Source organism: Scleropages formosus, chromosome 5 (assembly GCF_900964775.1).
Source record: "Scleropages formosus chromosome 5, fSclFor1.1, whole genome shotgun sequence".
Classification (NCBI taxonomy): Eukaryota; Metazoa; Chordata; class Actinopteri; order Osteoglossiformes; family Osteoglossidae; genus Scleropages; species Scleropages formosus.
Genome location: NC_041810.1, coordinates 26,795,947 through 26,815,599, shown reverse-complemented (window position 1 = coordinate 26,815,599; position 19,653 = coordinate 26,795,947). Strand labels below are relative to the sequence as shown.

The window sequence follows — 19,653 nt, the reverse complement described above, 5'->3', positions numbered from 1 at the left end:
AGCCGAAGCCTAACCCGGCAGCACAGGGCGCAAGGCTGTAGGGGGAGGAGACACACCCAGGATGGATGTATCATCGGAGAGCAGGACCCAGTCAAACCCACTGCACCGCTGCGCCACCGACCCCCCCTCCCCCCAAATTGTTACCATATAGCAAAAAAAAAAAATCATAATAATGATCCATAAAAAATAAAGTGCTAAAAGAAGTTGAAAAGGCAAAGGAAAGCCTTACCTGTCAGTTTAAAACCTGTAATGCATAGAATTATATTAGCTTGAAAAGCAATATCACAAGGAGGGACTGTATGATTTGTTTTACTTAAACGATGCAGTGAGTAGCAGATCAGAGACGGGTGTTGCAAATGAATGCAGTAACTGCAAGAATTTCCTTGTTATAATAATATATAGTTAAATATTAATGATATATAATACACACACACACACATTTTCAGAACCGCTTGTCCCAAACGGGGTCGCGGGGAACCGGAGCCTACCCAGCAACACGGCGTAGGGCCAGAGGGGGAGGGGACACACCCAGGACGGGACGCCAGTCTGTCGCAAGGCACCCCAAGCGGGACCCGAACCCCAGACCCACTGGAGAGCAGGACCCGGTCCAACCCACTGCGCCACCGCGCCCCCCTGATATATAATAATTAATAAATAATAATATATCTTATGTAACATATATGTAATAATAATAATAATAATATAGTTGGTGTAGTGGGGGGTGCGGTGGTGCAGTGGGCTTGGCCTGTGCCTGCTCTCTGGTGGGTCTGGGGTTCGAGTCCCGCTTGGGGTGCTTTGCAACAGACTGGCGTCCCATCCTGGGTGTGTCCCCTCCCCCTCCGGCGTTGCTGGGTCAGGCTCCGGCTCGTCGCGACCCCGCTTGGGACAAGCAGTTTCAGCCAGTGTGTGTGTGAATTTGGTTTAGGATTTTATTCCTTAGCATAAGGGGGCACTAACAAAAGGCAAAATATAGTTAAGAGCACTTATCAGAGTTGTAGTTCCAACACTTTTTCGGGGGGAGAATAGGGTCCAATATTTCACAGCTTGCTCACATGATGTATTCCATATCTTTAGAAAAAAATACATAAAATAATAATGGCAGAAAGGGACTAAGGTAGGGGTTGGTGGCTATGTAGGGGCACGGGTTGGTGCGTTTTTGCATTATGACTTGTCTCCTACACAAGAGGAGACGACTCAATTTTAATAACCTCGTTATGCTGATTAAGCAGGTTATACAGAACCACGTCTCAGTTGGACATAAAGCCATACAGTTTTTAGGATGTAAAACCTTTACGAAAATAATGACTCTTCGTGAAAGTCACTTTACGGCCACATAATTTAATCAGAATATCAGCTTTAATCACCTTTAATTTTGATTTCCCGCACTAACATTCATTCATAAGATGTCATCCACTTTATATAATTCGTACATTGAAACGCAGCGAAAAGCGAAGCTGAATTGTTTTTCCTTTCAGGTTTGTGTCCCTGAAGACAAAATTAATGTGAGTTTTTCAGAGCTGATGGAATGCGTTAATGCACATCTGCAGACAGGCAGTCATCACTGCGCACTGATGCTCCCTCTGTGGCCTCGAGATTCAGGTGACTCAGAAAACAGCCTCACTTGGTCGCCATGTGAACGCTCTGTGCGTGTGTGTGTGTGCGTGTATCCCTTATTGATCACTGAGTACAAAGACTCGTTTCACGCCCCTCTCCCACTGCGACGGCATCGTGTTGTGGGTCCTTCTCTGACCTCCGCAGCAGATGGCCGTCATTCCAAAGTCATTGTTCTTCAGCGACTGCCGCTCCGAAGGTCCCGAACCTACTCTGTGCTTCGTTTGGAATGCAGTCCGCGTTTCAGCGATCTGGGTACCGTGGTACAGAAAAGCCTGCTGCGAAAAAAAAAGCTGCTCAGTGAAAGATAAAATAGTTTATTATTCCAAAAGTGCTGGTGGGTTGCGATGCACATTCTTGGGGTCTCCTTGGTGCTCCTCCCCAGAATGACTGTGTGTAAAAACACTGGAATATACAGCTTGGTATTTTTACTGTTTCTACACTATTTTACCATGATAACTGTGATGGCAGTAGTCCTGTTGTGTATTGTAGGTTTACATTTTATATTTACATTCCTTTATTTAGCAGATGCTTTTCTCCAAAGCAATTTCTGATGAACCTTATGTAGTGTTACTATCAGCCCACACACCTTATTCACCGCAGTGACTTACACTGCTAGATACACTACTTACAGTGGGGTCACTCATCCATACATCAGTGGAACACACACACTCTCTCTGTCACTCACAGACTATGGGTGAACCTGAACAGCATGTCTTTGGACTGTGGGAGGAAACCAGAGCACCCAGAGGAAACCCACACAGACACGGGAAGAATATGCAAACTCCACACAGACCGAGCGGGGATCGAACCCATGTCCTCTCGCACCACCCAGGTTATGAGCTCATATGTGATACAATATTATACCATTTCTTGTTAATTAATTTGAAGGACCTTCTAATATTCATGCTAATGTGACAAATATGAGACTCCGAGATGATTTTCTGCTTTAGCCCAGCAGGTACACAGAAAAATGACAAAACGTATTATTCTTACTGCTCTTTTTACCGTATATTACTCATGCATTTGGCAAGCAAATTTATTTTATTGCCGTGGTCCGCGTCAGAACACGTTTGACCTGCTTCATAATTCAAATATATTCTGTATACATTGTGCTGCATGACCTCCCTCCTGCAAAATACCGCAGCTTTTTACCTTGTGCTGTATTAGAGATCGGTGCGTATTTGCGTTTTCTCCATGTTTTTTGGTTGTGTTCTCTTACAGCTCTGATCAACACAGACATGGAAACGTAGTACATTCAACCATTTTACTGTGCGGTCTTCTGGCTATGAAAATGGCATTATGATCACGTATCTGACAAATTACAGCAGCACGTACTGACCTTCGACTAAGAAGGGCAACAGATCACGTTCTATATTTTTTATGTTTAGGCTCATCGTTGGCGAGTTCAACCATTTCAGCATCTTTTTCCACCCGAAAACAACGGGCACTTAATTTTTTCGGCTCGGTGCAGCAAAGGCGCTGTTATTTTATTGTATTCATATTCAACTGTCAAGTTCGATCAGATAAAAAAAAAAGAGAAAAGATTCATATCAGCACAGAAATCGCAATGAATCATCTTGCAAGTCTTCAATGCCAAGGAAATAAACCTGTTTGGACTGTGAAATGGGCAGGTGACACACATGGGATGCCTCCCCATCACGCACAGCGACAGTCTGATGAGGGTCTACAGGAGTGCGGGGGGAGGGCCATACTCCCACAAGCTGAGCAGCTTGTGGACTGAACAGATGCAGGCACGCTGGAATTTGTGTGTGTGTGTGTGTGTGTGTGTGCGCTCATATACCTGTCTAGTCAAATAAAAGATGATGTAGACACGGGCCGAATGGCCACAAATAAACTGGAAGGAGAAAGGAGGTTCTTGCAAACGTCTGGTGTGGAGGAAAACAGGGTTCGGGGGTTTATCTGTCTTCGTGGACGGCTTTCTGCAGGAGACGGAGGCGGGACATAACCACGTCCCACTCCAGGTACGCCCCTTCCAGGTGCCTCGGGTGCTCTGGGTCCATAGAATACCTCCTCCTCCCATGAAGCAGGCGCCAGTTATCAAAGATCACCATGTCACCTAGAAGTGGAGGGCAACACAGGTTATGACCCACAAGACGGTTAAGGGACCTATGCTGTGGAACCTACAAGATGTGACCGCTCCCTGCAGCCCGACAGGATCACTATGCTCTTCCACCTTTGGCTGAATAGCCGTCCAACAGACGAGAAGGTCAAGGAATCGAAAATCCGCAGGTTCTTAGTTTTGTCCCTGATATAATAGGATGAGCTCCCACTGTCCCTCACAGCTGCTGAATCCTTTCAGGAAAGGTCTCAAAACCCATCTCTTTCAGACACTTTTCTCTGCCGACAGCTCCATAAATTTTCATCTCACTGTCTGTCACAATCACCTCTGTATTTTTTATCAATTCTATTTGCAGCTACTCCATAATGCAAAGCTCCTACTATCGTGGTAATGGACAGTCTGGCTGTCCTTTGACAGTCACATATCTGCATCTAAAGCTCGTCATCTGCTGTTAATGCACTTTCGTCCACCGAGTTGTGCTTCGGTTTGGCAAAGAACATCTGTGAAGTGAGTCAATTTGAATGTGAATGAAAGCCAAGGAAAGTTTATTTGTTCGGTAAAATGAGATTTGAAAGGTTGTCTCTCTCACTGAGTCCAACGTGACTTGAAGACTCGAGCGAAAGCACGGATGCTAAAAGGATGTTCAAGTCGCTCGCGAAGGACACACCTGTGCCTCGTTGTCATGTGTCCTTCCAGGAAGACGTTTCAAATGCAGATAATCAGGGGCACAAAATCCCTGATTATAACACATAAGTAAGTAATTCGAGGTAAATGTCTATTCGCTATTAAGGTCTTTTTTGGATTTTCTTTCTTCCTGCTCTCCTTTAACGTACTCTTAAAGGTACCTTCTCCCCAGACGACACTGGACGCCATGAAGCATTTATGAAGCACACACACACTGCGAGAAGCAGACCTGGTTCCATCCTGTAGGTGAGCACGTTTTCGGGCCGACGCATGAGGTCCACGTATGCTCTGAGGGATGCGTAGAAGGGCTGGACGTGCTGCAGAGGGAGGTCCAGCACCGAGTCGCGAGTGGCGTTGTTGTAGTTGATTCGGAGCACGAGGCCGTTGCCGTCCACCCTGCGGACCGAAGGGGACACGTTCGTCTGTCTCACGTGTTGGATTAGAGAGAGACGCATTCTGTCCGTCGCATTCAGAGCTACGAGCAATATTCTTCAAGGTTCTACCCACAAAAGAAATATTTTTCAGATGTTTTATCCATACAGCTCTTGGATGAGTGACACGATCTGACTGATATATATTGATAAATATTACAATGGAAACATATTTTAAAAATAAGGTAATTATTTTTAATTCGACACGGTAAAATATTTTTAATCCTGAACTTGCGCTTAAAGGCACACTATAAATAAAAAAAAGTGATAAAAAAAATTATTATTAAAAGCTAACATTTTAAATGAGGTGTGCCAGTTGCGCCGAGTGAGCTCTGCATTTTTTCGACTCAGCGTGTGAGCGGAAAAGTTGGGCGGAAGAAGGAAAAAGCAGAATTCAAAGTGGAAGCAAAAAAAAAAAAACATTAATTCTCCAAGGGCCTTAGTTAAATGCCGGATATGAGAACAATAAGAACGAAATCTGATCATCTCACTCGATGATGCGGTGCTTGGACTGAATGCTGAAATCGCAGTAGTCGACCCCGGTGTCAGTGAAGTCCACCGTGAGAGAGGACAGGGTGCGGAAGGCCTCGGGGTTCTCCTGCCACAGCTGCTGGGCCACATGGAAGCCATCCACCACCTCGCTCTCGCCACCCTCCTTGGCCTGATGGAGGCAGTGTAGAACCTGGACCTGGGAGGGAGGGTTGCCATAGCAACAAACACTCACGTTACAATCCCACCGTTTCCTGGTAACCTGCCGTGTAGTGATGCTCTAAGTTTATGGCGATGGTTCATTGTTAACATCTGAACACGTGGCCATGAGGTCGGTGCGCAAACGGCGGTCAGTTACCCCCGGCGGATGCTGCAGGGCTGGGTAGTCCGTGTGGAGGCTGAGGTCTCCGGCCGTGTAGGCCACGTTGTTGGCATCCAGTTTGTCTTGGACCTGAAACGTGTGCCTGGACAACGCAGCGACATCAAACAGGTTGAAGAGAAAGTCCAGAACATGTGGGCACAGGGCACCTACTGCCATCCTCTCCCCTACAGGCTCCGCCCTCTTTTCCACACAGCAAATCAAAACTTTCCATGAGGGAGGGGCTAAGCGCAAATGGGAGGAGCCACCTGTAGCCAATCGTCTGTGGGCATTTAAGATTCAACCTCAAGTCACTTACAGTCCCTGTGACCAAGTTCCGAGATTTTACACACCGCAACTAAAATGTAACTTTTACGAAATTTGTAATTCGAGGTGAAATTGACATTCTTAATTTGCACTTGCGCTTGAGATCAAAAAAGCAAAGAAGGCTGGAAACCCTGGAAGAACTGAGATTAAGAACATTTCAATAACTGAAAGCGTTGACAACCGATCGGAACAAAGCTCTCGTTCACCTTTCATTTCACAAACATTTTCGTGAGTCACAGCGCTGCAATGATGCACTTATGTGTTTAGTAACAAGATGGGGACAGCAGGTGGCGCGGCGGTCAGTGCGGCTGCTTCGGAAGTTCGGACCCGGACGCCTGAATCCCACCTCCTGTTGAGTAAGGTACTTACCCAGGATTGTTGCAATGAAACTGAAACAGAAAACAACACGTGCTCATCACAAAGTAAAGAGGAGCCACGTATTGAAGAAAAGAAAAAAGTGAGAGTGGTCCTGCGTACACTTTGTCTAGTAAAACGTACCCAGTTGTACAAATGGGGTAAATAACGAGGTGGTTTAATGCTGTACATCACTTTGGAGAAATGAATACAGGTGGTCCCCGATTTACGTTGGGGTTACGTTCCCCGAAACCCATCATAAGTCAAAAATATCGTAAGTCGAAAATGCATTTAATACACCGAATACACCCCTCTGCGTGACAGACAGGAAGATGCGGACCGCTGCCCAGCATCGTGAGAGTATCGCCGCATATCGTTTGCCCGGGAAAAATTCTAAATCCGAAGTACGGTTTCTACCGAATGTCTATCGCCGGCTCACAATCGTAAAGTCGAAAAAAATCGCAAGTTGAACCATCGTAAATCGGGGTCCACCTGTACATGTGAAAACAAGCCCCTCTCAATCCGGAGGGAAGGATACAGACTGTGGGGGGCAGTGTTGCATCATTCGGAGCTCTAGACCCCGGAGCTGAGAGAGTGCTGGGACACGATGGAGGGACCGGACCTCTTCTTCATCATCCCTGCGCCGTGCTGCCTAGGGCCCTGGGTGCGTCGGCTTCGAAACCTCCGCCCCGCCTCGACGGGAGGAACTTGGGCATGTCTTGGCAGACGTTACTGGTGAGTTTTATTGCACACGGGGCACAAAAAAGTGCTTTACATGTTCTGATCTTCCCAGGTCAGTACAGAAAGTGGCTGAAAGCAAAAACACTCGCATTTATTAATTTAACTGATGCTTTTCTCCAAAACGACGCACAGTACTAAAGCACCTACAGCTATTTACCCATTTATACAGGTGGGTAATTTTACTGGAGTAATTCAGGGTAACTACCTTGCTCAAGGGTACTACAGCCAGAGGTGGGATTCAAACCTGCAACTTTTGGGTCCCAAAGCAGCAGCTCTAACCGCTACAAACCCCACAGTCTGCGAGTGAAAGCACCGGAAACCGATTCTGCTTGAACAGAAATACTGTGGTGATTTTTGGTGTGAAACTCAGTTCTCAGCTCATCCACCAAGATCCTAGCACAGCTGCTGCAGGACATCTCTACATGAGCGACGACTCCGCCCGGAGCGGTCAGCCGCTACGGCCCACGCTGACCTAGCGGCCGGGCTCCAGCGCCCCCTGCAGGCATCGGTCCGGTGCGTCCGTGATCGGCGGTGATCCCGCAGCCTGGAAATGTGTGCTCTCACACGGAAGGAATGCGGTGTGCCAGCCAGAGGCTTCCCCGGCTCCCTCCCCGGCTCCCTCCTCGGCTCCCTCCTCGGCTCCCTCTCATTTCCTCTGTCTAAACGCCCCGTGGGAGCGTCTCGCTGCTTGCCGCTGCGGTTCCCGGCCCACAGCCGCGAATAGAAACGGCTCAGGAATAATTACAGTTTGAAGCCTTCAGACGCAAAGAGCAGGACAGGCAGAGATGCGCTCCACCGGTTCAGAACAGCGCACACGGCCAGGTTCCTTCAGAGGCCGGACCCGAGGATCTCGGCACTGCTCTGCAATCCGACATTTCATTTTTACCGTGCTCCCGCACCAGCTGCCGCGTCCCTTCGTTACCGCTATCGGTAAAATTCAGCGCGAAAGTTTACTGTGGCTGTTTCGTCTTGATTTTCATCGTCCACCAAGGTAGACATGTGGCATTCGTCGGCGGGACATGTGGCACTCTGGGAGTAGCTGGACACACCCATGTCTCCATGGCGACACAGGCACCACCCTCGTGTTGCCAGAGGAGACACACCCGCATGTAGCGACCAGGGACACGTCCACAACTCCGTTGGAGCCTAATGGTTTGGTCGCATCAACTGGTCAGCAGCCGGGGCTCAGCCACGCCGCCTCCGTAGAAAGGGACACGCCCCCAAGCGCTTGTACCCGCCCATTTGGATTATAGTACAGCGGTGCCAGCCGATGGCACATTACGTATGTTCACCCCACATCTGGGCCTGGTTAACAACCCCTCCAGGCCCCTGCACAGGAAGTCTGACAGCAACCCAGGGTAAACATGATCCCCCCGCTGGAGTCTTCATGATCCAAGTGTCTTTTTTAGAGCCTTGTTTCTACTTTTCAGAACTTTTTGCATCTACTTCCTTCAAAAGACTAACTGGTACATTCAGTGCCGCCGTGAGAGTGTCGCGAACCGGGCAACAGCTGTTGGACAAGATCATCTCCCACAAACACCGAGCAACAGCAGCCGAAGAACCGACACTCGTGGTCCTCGCCTACAAACTCAGGCGCCTGCTGCTAGTAAACGCCACGTTGCTAACGGTTAGGCTAGCAAATCACTGCGTGTGTGAAGAAACGCAGCGAAAGTCTGTGTGCCCCAGGCCGCTCCGGCTAGACCGCACGCTCACCCGTAGAACGTCAGCCTCAAAAAGCCAATCCTTTTGCTCAGTTTCGCCACCTCGCCTTGTTCCCGTGGCGCCCCCTTCAGGTAGACGATGCCCACGCGCCGCAGTGCCGTAAAGCAGTCCAGCGCTGCCTTGTCGTCCTCCAGGACCTCCTGGAAGATGGCTGAGGGGATGCGCAGCTCCGATCCCCAGTAGACTCTCTCTGGGGGGGGGGGGGGCAGAGACTGGGATCAGTGCCATTCGCAGTACAGACAGGACCACAGACAGTACTGACCTGAACAAGATGCACACTGCTGGTGACACTTAATATCAAACCTCCAGTGTACGGCTGGTTAATCTACACCATCAGTGGCACGTATTTATATGCCAGACAATTTTCTGCAATGTGACCCTTAACTTGGAGTTAAAAAAAGTGAATCAGCAATAGAAAAAGAGGCTTTAGGCAGACACGTGATTATCGACGCACGGCTCGTCTGTCTGACATCAAAAAACAGGCACAACCATGTAGCTGGTTCGCATCCCTCCTGTTGCTCCTGCAGAAGTGACATTCACAAAGCAAACACATAGATAGTCATAGCAGATGGTGTTGATGGGAGGGGATTCAGCAGCTCTGAGGGGCAGAGGGAGCTCATTGAACTACCTGCGGAAGTCAGATTCAGATTGCAAATATATAGATAGTCATAGCAGATGGTGTTGGACTCATTTATGGATTGTCGAGCGATCGGGAGAGAACTAACTCTCAAAGAGATGAGTTTGAGACCCTTCTTGAATGTGGGAGAGATTCAGCAGCTCTGAGAGGCAGAGGGATCTCATTGCATCACACTGGAACCAAAACTGAGAACCTAGACACTTTGAATTTCAGACCCTCGTCGGTGGAAACACTAAACAGCCAGAGGTACAGGTCTTGTTGGGCTGTAGGGAGTGACCAGGTCCTGTAGGTTTTGGGGTTCAGATCCTTTTAGCGTCTTGTAAAACATGATCAGACTTTGGGACGAGGGCTGCAGATACACGGGACCTCTTGGCAGACGAAACCCAATTCTTTTCCCTGAAAAACTCATATGGCGCTGCTGACTTGAGAAGCTTTTCTAGGGCGGAAGGGTCTGGATGCAATCCTTTGCAAAACTGTACTTAATTTCCTTTTTTAAAAAAAAAAAAAAAAAGAAAAAAAAAACACTTTCTAACCACTGTTTCATTACAAACGTCGTACGGATTACTTTTTGGGTGCGTTTCCAAGATCCCAAATTTAAAGCGCGTCGCCCGTTCGGTGTCTCGTCCAAACACAGCTGCTGCTCCTCGCTCACACGAGGAGCGACTGACTGGCTTCTGTTCCTCAGCCGAACCGTAAATGACAGACAGTTTTAGTAACTGGAGAAACGGTCGGCCGCCTGCATTGGACAAACATGACTAATTCCGACTCCAGCTTCCAGCTATAAAGTCATCCGCGAGCTGGAGGGAAAATAGTCTCCCTTGAAGAAAACAAATTGTGAAATTTGCTGTTTTTCATAAACGTCTTCCTTGCTCTTCAGGTCGATTAGCGATTCAGGGGAAAAGAACTCCTGGGTGAAGGCAGCACTGACAGCCACCGATATTCACCCAAAATGCTCAGGGAAAAGCACAAAAAAAACACGTTTTTCGCATTCCCGGCATAGAGGGGAACCGAACAGCAATGAAAAATCTGTCTTTTCATAAAAGGTCATTTAAGGTCATTCTCATCCTGCGGTCATCCCTGCCAGTGACCGTTAGGCTCACCCCTTCACTATTGGGTTTTACTGACCACTGAGCGCTTAAGTGGTGTTCAGCTGGTATTGCGCTGCCTCTACTAGTTCACCCCGTTTTACTTTGTTGCATCCATCAATTTATGCCTTATTCATTTATTCCTGTTGTTCTAGTATCTATATATCTATCTATCCCCACCCCAGGTTTCCTGTGACGCATGTGTAGGATGGACCCATATCCACAAACCGAACTCTTGTGTGTCTCACAGAACGTGGTAACAATTATGTCTCGGAGGGGAAAAGCGAAGCTCAGTAGAACACGACCCCTCCGTGATGGCGGCTCTGCTTTTTCCAGCATGCCAATCTGCACGTCCTTCCTCGAAACCCGCTGAGTTCGGCAGGCGTCATTCGAAATCTGCTCGCTGCAAGGGTCCGACTCCGTTGGAAACAGAGATGAAAAATGAGAATGTTCTAGATTTCTTTGGAGAGGAAAGCTGTGACTCCGTGTCGGTGAGTCCAGCAGGTAGCGGCTGCTCTGCGCCGGACGGCCTTCCACAAAGCCCTGTGTGTTCGAGTGCCCCTAGGAGCCCGTTCAAGCCACTCGCTTGCTGGAACAGACTCCCACTGTGTGGCGTCCCCCAGATGCCCAGCGCCGAAAACAACCGCAGAACAAACATGGTCCTGGGCAGAAGCTGCATGCCCTGGATTTCCAGCAAAGTCGCCAACCCCGTCCTTTCACTCTATACCATGAGAATACGAGCAGAAGGAAAATACTATAACTAAAAATAAGTTACATGGCGCAGAAACCTGAGGACGCTGACTGAACGCCCAGATTTGCTGCTGAAATAAACAGCACAGCTGGAAGAAATTTACCACGAAGCAGCAAGGAGCAGGTAACGCGAGGTGTCGTAAATGCAGTTCCACAGCTGGTTATTGATGCGCCGTACGTGTCATATATTTGTCGCCTGCGTCATTCTGCAGAATGGTGTAAATTTAGGGTGAAGCCCCAAAGACAAAGCTTTCAATATTCTCGGCTGTATAATTTTTACAGTCCTTCCAGGGTCAGGTAGTAGCATAGTGGTTAGCGCTATTTCTTTGGAGCCAAAGGTCACAGGTTTGAGTCTCATCTCTAGCTATAGTGCCCTCAAGCAAAGTACTTACTCCTAACTTGCTCCACTAAAAAATACCCAGCTGTACAAATGGGTGAGTATACGTCAGTAGATTAACACCGTAAGTTGCATTGGAAGAAAGTGTCGAACAAAGGCGATAGTCTATTTATAAAGATGATGAAGCACCTTTTTGTAAACGAGCATATGTACCGTATACGTAAGGGAAAGAACGTGCTGTGCGAGATCTACGATCCAGGTGGTGTTTTCTGCTCTCTGTCCGCAGACAGCTGGAAACCGAGCCAGAGGCACCGAGAGCCACGTCAGCACAATTCGTCCACACGGCCTGAGCGGGCGAGCGAGAGAGAGAGAGAGCAGTGAGCTCAGCGTACGTGAATGACTACAGTCATATCCTACACCACCGAGACGGTTGCTAAAGTGCAAATGACACCTTATCATAGATTCACTATAATCACCTCTCTGTACTAGTGCTCATTTTGGCTCCACGGACACCAGGTTCTTCCCTCCTGTCCACATCTGCAGTTTGTATCTGCTCTGAAATGAAGAGCGGAGCCAAGCCCACAGCAGGGGCCAGACAGCGGGACCCCCGAGCTGGAGGAGCTGGAGGAGACTGGGGGTGGGGTGTCCTGCGATGGACAGCAGCTGCGCTTCCAAGAAACACAGAGAAAGCCGCACCGTTTGCGTGTTCACGGCCCGACCTCGGAGCACCTCGAGCCGAGAGCAGCATCTACGAGCGCGGGGCTCGAAAACACAGCTTCCATGTAAAAGGAACCCCTTTTTGGGGAAGGAGATGATAAAACTGGACAAAAAAAAGGAAAAAAAGTCCACAGAGCTTGCGTGTGTGTAACAATCCAGGTTAGATGTTGTACATTTTGGTAGCAAGACATAATCGATTATGAGGACGTCCTGCAGACGTAGAAGAGCGGCGGCAAGCCGCGATCCTCCTGGACCCCCGGCTATGCCGGTGTCTGCGAAACGTCAGACGTCCACAACCCGACCGCTGCCCCCGCTGGGGGTTGAGGCCAAGGAGCAGGAGACCTGCGTCGCCATACTTAGTTCATGAACGCACAGCTCCGTCTTTTCACCTTCAACACGTTAGGCAAGTCCGTCGCCAGCTTTCTCTTTTCCCGGCAACATGGTTTTCACAAATGAAAGCCGCTAACCCCGGAATATGTCGCGCTACTGAAACAAATGTTACCCAGGCGCTGGAGGAACTTCTCCTCTTTGAAACGGCGTGAAATTGCAGAAATAGGATTACGCACTTGCGCGTTGGAAGCGGCGCCAGATGGAAAGGAGGTGCGGCGAATGACTCGAGACGCCGCTGGAGACGGGCGGGACGATGCTGTTCGCAATCAGCGGCGCACCGAGGCCACGCTACTCATCTCATTCCAGACCCGTGATGTGTCCGGGTCTCAAGGTGTGTGGGAGTTCCCACTGGAGACCCGCTGACCCCTGGCCTCTGCTCCCCCCGAGGGAAACGGGCTCTAGTTCAAATGCAGGGTGCGGCTTGTCATAACCCGGGACCTCCCCTTGACTTAAAGTCCATTTAAAGTAGGAGCCCGACAACGGCGACGACAGCAGTAGCACAACGGGCTCGGGTCCACGGTCCCGAGGAAGGGCTCGGCTCGACGTGAGCGGCCCCTCTAACGTGCGTGCAGCCGCAAATGCATCGGCCATATGGAAGAGAAGCCCGACGAGAGTTTCCGAGCGGCCCCCCTGTCCTCACGTGTCTCTGAGCTGGCTCCGGTTTCTTCTGCTGCTTTAAGCGATTTAACAAATAGCTGACATCTGCAGCAGCCACCGCAGGCCGAGCTCCCCGCTTCATTCCTTAGTGATAGATCATAAATAGAACAACCCGCTCCAGGGCCAGTCGAACCATCATTCCTGAGCTGGAGGAGAAGTTGCCTGCAGACAGGCCAAGATGTGACGAGCCAACGGCCGATACTAACAATGGGGAGAACATTTCCTTATTCGTTGGAAGACAACGGTTTCGGTCCCCCTGGCTTTGGATCGACGGCCGTTGCGTGTGAAGAAGCAGAGAGCCACCATGCGGCTGAGCGGTAACTATTCTCTACCGAGGCGACTTCCAGTTCTCCTTTGGGTATAGAGCACAGAAGCTTGGAAGCAAAAGACGCAAAAAAGGGCCACAAAAAAGCAACAAATTCATCCTAAAGAAACACGGAGAAGGTGACACATAAGAAAATGAGAAGGTCTTTATCATGTAGCTTTAGTAGTTTAACCTGAGGTTGAGATGATGACCTCCAGAGACAGTCCACATTGATTCATTTAACTGATGCTTTTTGCCAAAGCGACTTACAATAGTTTACCCATTTATACAGCTGAGTAATTTTACTGGAGCAATTAAGGGTAAGTACCTTGCTCAAGGGTACTACAGCTGGAGAAAGGATTCAAATCTGCAACCTTTGGGTTTAAGAACAGCAGCTCTAACCACAGCGCTACCAGCTGGGCCTACTATAGTATCATCCATGATGTATGATCACCTATACCTGAGCGGCCAAGGCTGGTTGACCTCTACTGACCTCCAGGAGCTCCACAAGCGAAGCCCAGAGAGGTGGCCCCTGGGACCTGCGTGGAAACTCTCTCCTCTCCTGCAGGCCCTAGGCCAGACCCTGAAAGACCCTAAAGGCCTGCTGCGTTTCTCAGTGAAGGAAAACCTCCCCACCGCACTCTCCGTGGGCCAGGCACTAGCTGTGAATTATGTTTCTTCGCATTAATAGCTTCTGCAGACTTGTCTGGATCCACAGTTTCATAACTCTCAACGCAACATTTAAAAAATAAACACACACTCCGACTGCCACGTTTTGCAAGTAACAGCCTGTCTCCAAACAATGCTTGGGTGGTATTTCACAGAATCCTCAGTAGACTGGACTACTTTTGTAAACAACCCAGGATTGTGCAGTGCAAAGTATTAACTTCACAACTGAATAATTTCACACCAAACTGGAAGAATGTATTGCTCCTAGGCAACATCTTATTGCCACAGCGCACAGGTTTCTGTCACGTCCACGCCCACAACACAAGCAACAACACCTAACTCCGCACTAGCTCACGAGTAATCGCTCACCCTATAAAGACCCTCTTCAGCTCCCGTACCGTTGCGGAATCTCGTTTGGGACAACCGCCCTTTCTCGCGTTACCTTGCGCACACACTTACTCTATTCTCTGTTCACAGTCTCCGGTTTTCGACTCCTCGCTTCGTTTTCCGACCACGTCCATGGATCCTCGTTCCTGTCCTGTTTGCCGATCGACCGACCCTTCGCCTGTCCCTGGTTTTGAGAACTTGCCTCTTCCCTCAAGTTCAGACGAACAACGCTGCACTTGGGTTCAGCCGTCGCGGCTCCCGGTGTTCCGCGTGACGGTTTCCGTCGCTTTTTCCTTTTCAGTAGGTTGAATAAAATTTAGAATTTCTTTTGATTTTTTTGTTTAATCTTTACATTTGTTTTAATTTTAATGTAAATCAATTTCTTAATAAATGTAAGTAAAAAAAGGCAAAGTACACACACACACACACACACACACACACACCGTCTGAACCGTTTGTCCCAGATGGGGTCGCGGGGAACCGGAGCCAACCCGGCAACACATGGCGTAAGGCCGAAGGGGGAGGGGACACACCCAGGACGGAACGCCAGTCCGCCGCAAGGCACCCCAAGTGGGACTCGAACCCCAGACCCACCAGAGAGCAGGACCTGGTCCAACCCACTGCGCCACCGCACCCCCATAAAAAGACAAAGTATTTTTAATTTATTATATCAATAAATAATGGGAGAGAATGTGTATTAAGCTTTTATTGATTGTAACTTAGGAGAGGGGGTGCGGTGGCGCAGTGGGTTGGACCGCAGTCCTACTCTCCGGTGGGTCTGGGGTTCGAGTCCCGCTTGGGGTGCCTTGTGACGGACTGGCGTCCCGTCCTGGGTGTGTCCCCTCCCCCTCCGGCCTTACGCCCTGTGTTGCCGGGTAGGCTCCGGTTCCCCGTGACCCCGTAAGGGACGAGCGGTTCTGAAAATGTGTGTGTGTGATTGTAACTTAGTGGTGAAAATGGCTTTAGAGTTACAAACGATGTGAGTTACAAACAAAACAAGTTACAAACAGACTTCTGGTCGCTGTTGCGTTCATAAGTTGAGGAGCTGGTGTATCGCGAAAATGAGGACCAATTCAGCTAAGCCAAACACAAGTGCGCTACACCTGAATATTTTTGCCAAGACTGGTCTCCCACAAACCCAATCATTCAACAGTCAAACCCTTAGTGGTGTAAAAAGAGCTGGAGATCCTGCTGGACTCAGCCCTAATGGCCCACTGGTGGTGGAACATGAAGGTCCACCTGTCTCTCCTGAGTCCATCAAAACCTCCCTGTCCCTCTGAGAAACACCTCCACTATGCAGAAAGTCTGCCACGACCATGCCCGCAGTACAGACAGCAGCACCTCACTCCAATTAAGCACCTAAAGGCAATGGGAGCAGTCAGTTATAAAAACCTTGCCCAGCTCCTTCCCACCTGTGGCATCTCTTTGAGAGAACTGGCTGTCCTGTGAGCATGGCTCTGCAACAGTGCTATCTTAGCTCCCCTGTCTATGGCCCTCCTTGCCCCTTTTCCTGTGTACTATGGCACTAACCCTCACAACATCCTCATTGACCACATCCTTGGATTCTCCCCCATGTACAATGTCTGCGCCTCGGATTCACCATGACCGTCCCTGATTATGCGTACTGCCTTGACCAAAGAACCCTTGCAACAAATGATCTCACGACCCGGGTCCACACTCAGGTCTCTGGTCCGCACAAAGTGACAAAGACTTCGTAAGTGCAAAATTCCTCTCTGTATCTCAAAAAAAGACTCTTCTAGACACTTCCATATATTCTGGATGTCTGTGGAAAAATTTCCTTCAATTTTCCTTGACCGCTACGCTTGACGGGGCTCAGCATTTCATCACACTTCATCCTGCCACAGACATGTTGCCATATGACTCTGAGATCATGAATGCAGCGCTTCTCAACTTGTGGAGCTCGGGTTCTGGCCAGCGTTTATTACAGTGCCGTTTGTCAAAGACGGTATATAATAACTGAGGACTTTATATGCAGCACTGTATTTAAGATTAACTTTTTTAAATGCCACAAAACAATTCATGCTACTACGCTGAAAACTAAACTAGTTGTATTACTTTATCTAGCTGTTCACTTGTGTTCTCGTATGTTTAAACATTTAACCAAAACCGTATCGTCATTTAGACTTTCATGGTTATGACAACCTGCCAGTAAAGTTACATAGTGACAAACGAGAGCCCTTTCTGCTGAGACCGAGACCTTGGCATTGAGACAGAGCTCTTACCGTTGAGAAACAGCTCCTCGCGCATCGCTTGGCGAGCCACGGGACTGAAACACCTTTTCTTGAGCCAGTCGGCGTCGTACTCGCTGGCATGTTGGTCGGGCCACACTACAGACAGCTGGGTGGTAATCGAAAAATCGGTTCACATAAAATATAAACACTCCTAGACCACCGTGATCAACACTCTGACTAGTTTTTGCAGTTTTAAAGACAGATGGTTGCCACGTGACCCCAACATGATGTCCTCCTTAGAGAGATAACCCAAATCCATAACTCAGACGAGTGAGGCTCTAAAGGGTGAAGGATCTTTGGCCAAGACATAATCCAACAAGAACAGGCACAACCCGCTGTCAAGAGCTACCTACCTTGTTGGGCTCTTTCACCAGGACTCGGTCCACTCCGGTGTGGATGTCCAGCTGGGAAAGGTGCAGGCTACGGGCCTTGGCAGACTGGAGCATGCACTGAGGACACTGGCAGTTGTCCCGCAGCCAGACTAGCGGGTACAGGCTGTTGCTGCCATCCTCCCACTGGACCTTCAGTTGCCGGTCTGGCTCCAGGGCACAGGCGTGTCTGATGCCAAGGCTATCATTTTTCCTGGGGCGTGGGGCCTCAGAGAAAGGAGATGCCAGTGTCTGGTTCCAGCGATGGTGCCTTGGAGTCTTCCCCAACTGCTGGAGGGACCAGTAGCTTCCAGCATTTAACCTGACCGGCGAGAAACACCTGCCAATCCTTGTCCACATATTGCTGAGAACCTCGCCAAGGCTGATGCTCAGAACTCAAGGGTGAGGCGGCAATCGACAACTGAGGGGCAAGCAGAGAGGTTTTTATGTAAGTTAAACACAAATTTAATGATCGGCAAAGTGAAATCCAACACTGTTAATTTTTGCCCTACTCATCCAACACGGCCTCCTTGAAACAAAACATGTTGCTTCATTCTTACATAATTCACCCAGAGTGTTTAACACTAAGTGTGGGGCAGCTGGCAGTGTAGCGGTTAGCGCTGCTGCCTTTGGAACTGAAGGTTTAAGCCTCACCTCCAGCTGTAGTACCCTTGAGCAAGGTACTTACCCTAAACTGCTCCAGTAAAATTACCCAGCTGTATAAATTTATGAATAATTATAACCTCAACACTATAAGTTGCTTTGGAGAAAAGTAATAAGTAACTGTAACTACATTAATTGAAAGACTAAATGGGCATCATAGTAGAGCAACTTTAGCAGTTTTCAGTACTGATACATTAATTTATTATGTTTGATTTAATTACTTATTAAACCTGATAATATAGCCTGGAGTGAATGAGTGAATGCTGATACCAGCAATTTGGAATAGTAAGAGCAGCAGGGTCGCTGAACTACTGATTAACTCGGCATGTAACTCTAACTCATATTAATGTCACAAAAGGACACCAGCTCGTCTTGGTTAAGTTTATTATCCAGTTACTCAATCAAGTGGTCAAAGTCTGAGGTTCTGACCGCAGAGGAATCCAGACCTGGCTGATATCAGAATCCAAGATGCATTTGTTAAAGTGCCAAATACACACAAATTATTATACTAGGTCGCTGAAAATCATAGAGTACATAAAAATGGACAGACTTTTGTGCACTTTTTCGTGATATTAACAGTAAATACAATTTACTGTATATAATTATAAGTAATTTGTTCATTTACTTCACTGCTATGTCAGTCCTCCAAACCCTGCAGCAGGTTGACACGTCTAAGATCAGTGTGCCAGGACAGTCACAACACACCTGCAGAGTTGCAACACACTTGCAAAATGCACAAATTGTAATTTCTATGCACGGACCAAATCTGGAGAACGGCATCTGCAAAATGAATACATGTAAATGTAAAGTTGTCCTGAAATGTAAACACACTTCTCTGTAGCGAACCCTTATTTTCCTTGTCAAACTTTCAAACTTCTCTCTCGGGCTATATTTGTGTGAAGATCAAACAGCTCGTGACGCAGCTCATATAAACAGAAGGACACGTGGGTGATCATGACATGTGAAAATATGTAGTTATAATGATGAATATAACAATCGGCCCTCGTGGACAAACTCTGTATAAATCAGTCCAGTTACGCCGGTTACAATGTAACAATTCTAGATCACTCAGTCAGTGAATACAGTTATAGTGTAACGATCAGCCCACGCGGATGCAGTGTTATCAATGAATATTGTTACAGTGTAACAATCAGCCCATGATGTGTGTATCAAATACTGCTACATTGTAATGATCAGCCCACGCTGATGCAGTGTATCAACAAATACTAGTTACAGTGTACGTAAATATACCCGGAACAGCTGAATCATAGAAGCGCGATCGCTAACGTACTGTATTATATTAAGACGCACAGCCACCAGGCTAAGAGAATTAGAGACGCGCAGCCCATCATTCAGCTCTTCACTCCCAGAGGTACAGTACACAGAGCCACGCTTGTATTACTAATATTAACTTACAGAGTCACGGATCAGGAAGAATACTCTCACGTATCAGGAAGAATACTGTACCTTCCGCCTGAACTTGTCCTTTCCGTGTAAATAAGCCTTTGCCACCGGCGGCCGGCAGGGCGGCGCTCACGGGGAAGTAGGGGAAAGGTCACGTGCCCGGCCGCTTTTCTGAGCTCCTCCGTGTCACGTGACTAAACCAAACAGGCCCCGCTCATGAAAGACACTTATCA

At 48.4% G+C, this 19,653-nt stretch overlaps 1 protein-coding gene across 3 annotated transcripts; it reads right to left on the bottom strand.

The window, feature by feature from the left end:
- Positions 1-3,066: 3,066 nt before the first annotated feature.
- Positions 3,067-19,555, bottom strand: bbox1 (butyrobetaine (gamma), 2-oxoglutarate dioxygenase (gamma-butyrobetaine hydroxylase) 1). Of its 3 annotated transcripts, none has more exons than XM_018765441.2 (8): positions 19,484-19,555; positions 17,339-17,774; positions 16,977-17,091; positions 8,792-8,990; positions 5,657-5,762; positions 5,301-5,497; positions 4,608-4,774; positions 3,067-3,691 (listed from the first exon to the last, which is right to left on the bottom strand). In XM_018765441.2, exons 2-8 carry the CDS (start codon positions 17,711-17,713, stop codon positions 3,531-3,533), a joined length of 1,320 nt encoding a protein of 439 aa, XP_018620957.2. In that variant the 5' UTR covers positions 17,714-17,774; positions 19,484-19,555; the 3' UTR covers positions 3,067-3,530. The 3 variants fall into 3 exon arrangements, with proteins under 3 accessions (XP_018620957.2, XP_018620958.2, XP_018620959.2); XM_018765442.2 differs by lacking the exon at positions 19,484-19,555 and adding an exon at positions 19,433-19,478; XM_018765443.2 differs by lacking the exon at positions 19,484-19,555 and adding an exon at positions 19,308-19,398.
- Positions 19,556-19,653: the final 98 nt, after the last annotated feature.

Excerpts from the sequence above, each read along its gene's own strand:
- bbox1 (XM_018765441.2), bottom strand. The coding sequence starts at position 17,713 with ATGTGGACAAGGATTGGCAGGTGTTTCTCGCCGGTCAGGTTAAATGCT. Across the intron at positions 5,498-5,656 it reads CCCTGCAGCATCCGCCGGGG|GTCCAGGTTCTACACTGCCT; the intron begins GTAACTGACCGC and ends CCTCCCTCCCAG. Across the intron at positions 4,775-5,300 it reads TCCAAGCACCGCATCATCGA|GGTGGACGGCAACGGCCTCG; the intron begins GTGAGATGATCA and ends TTCGGTCCGCAG.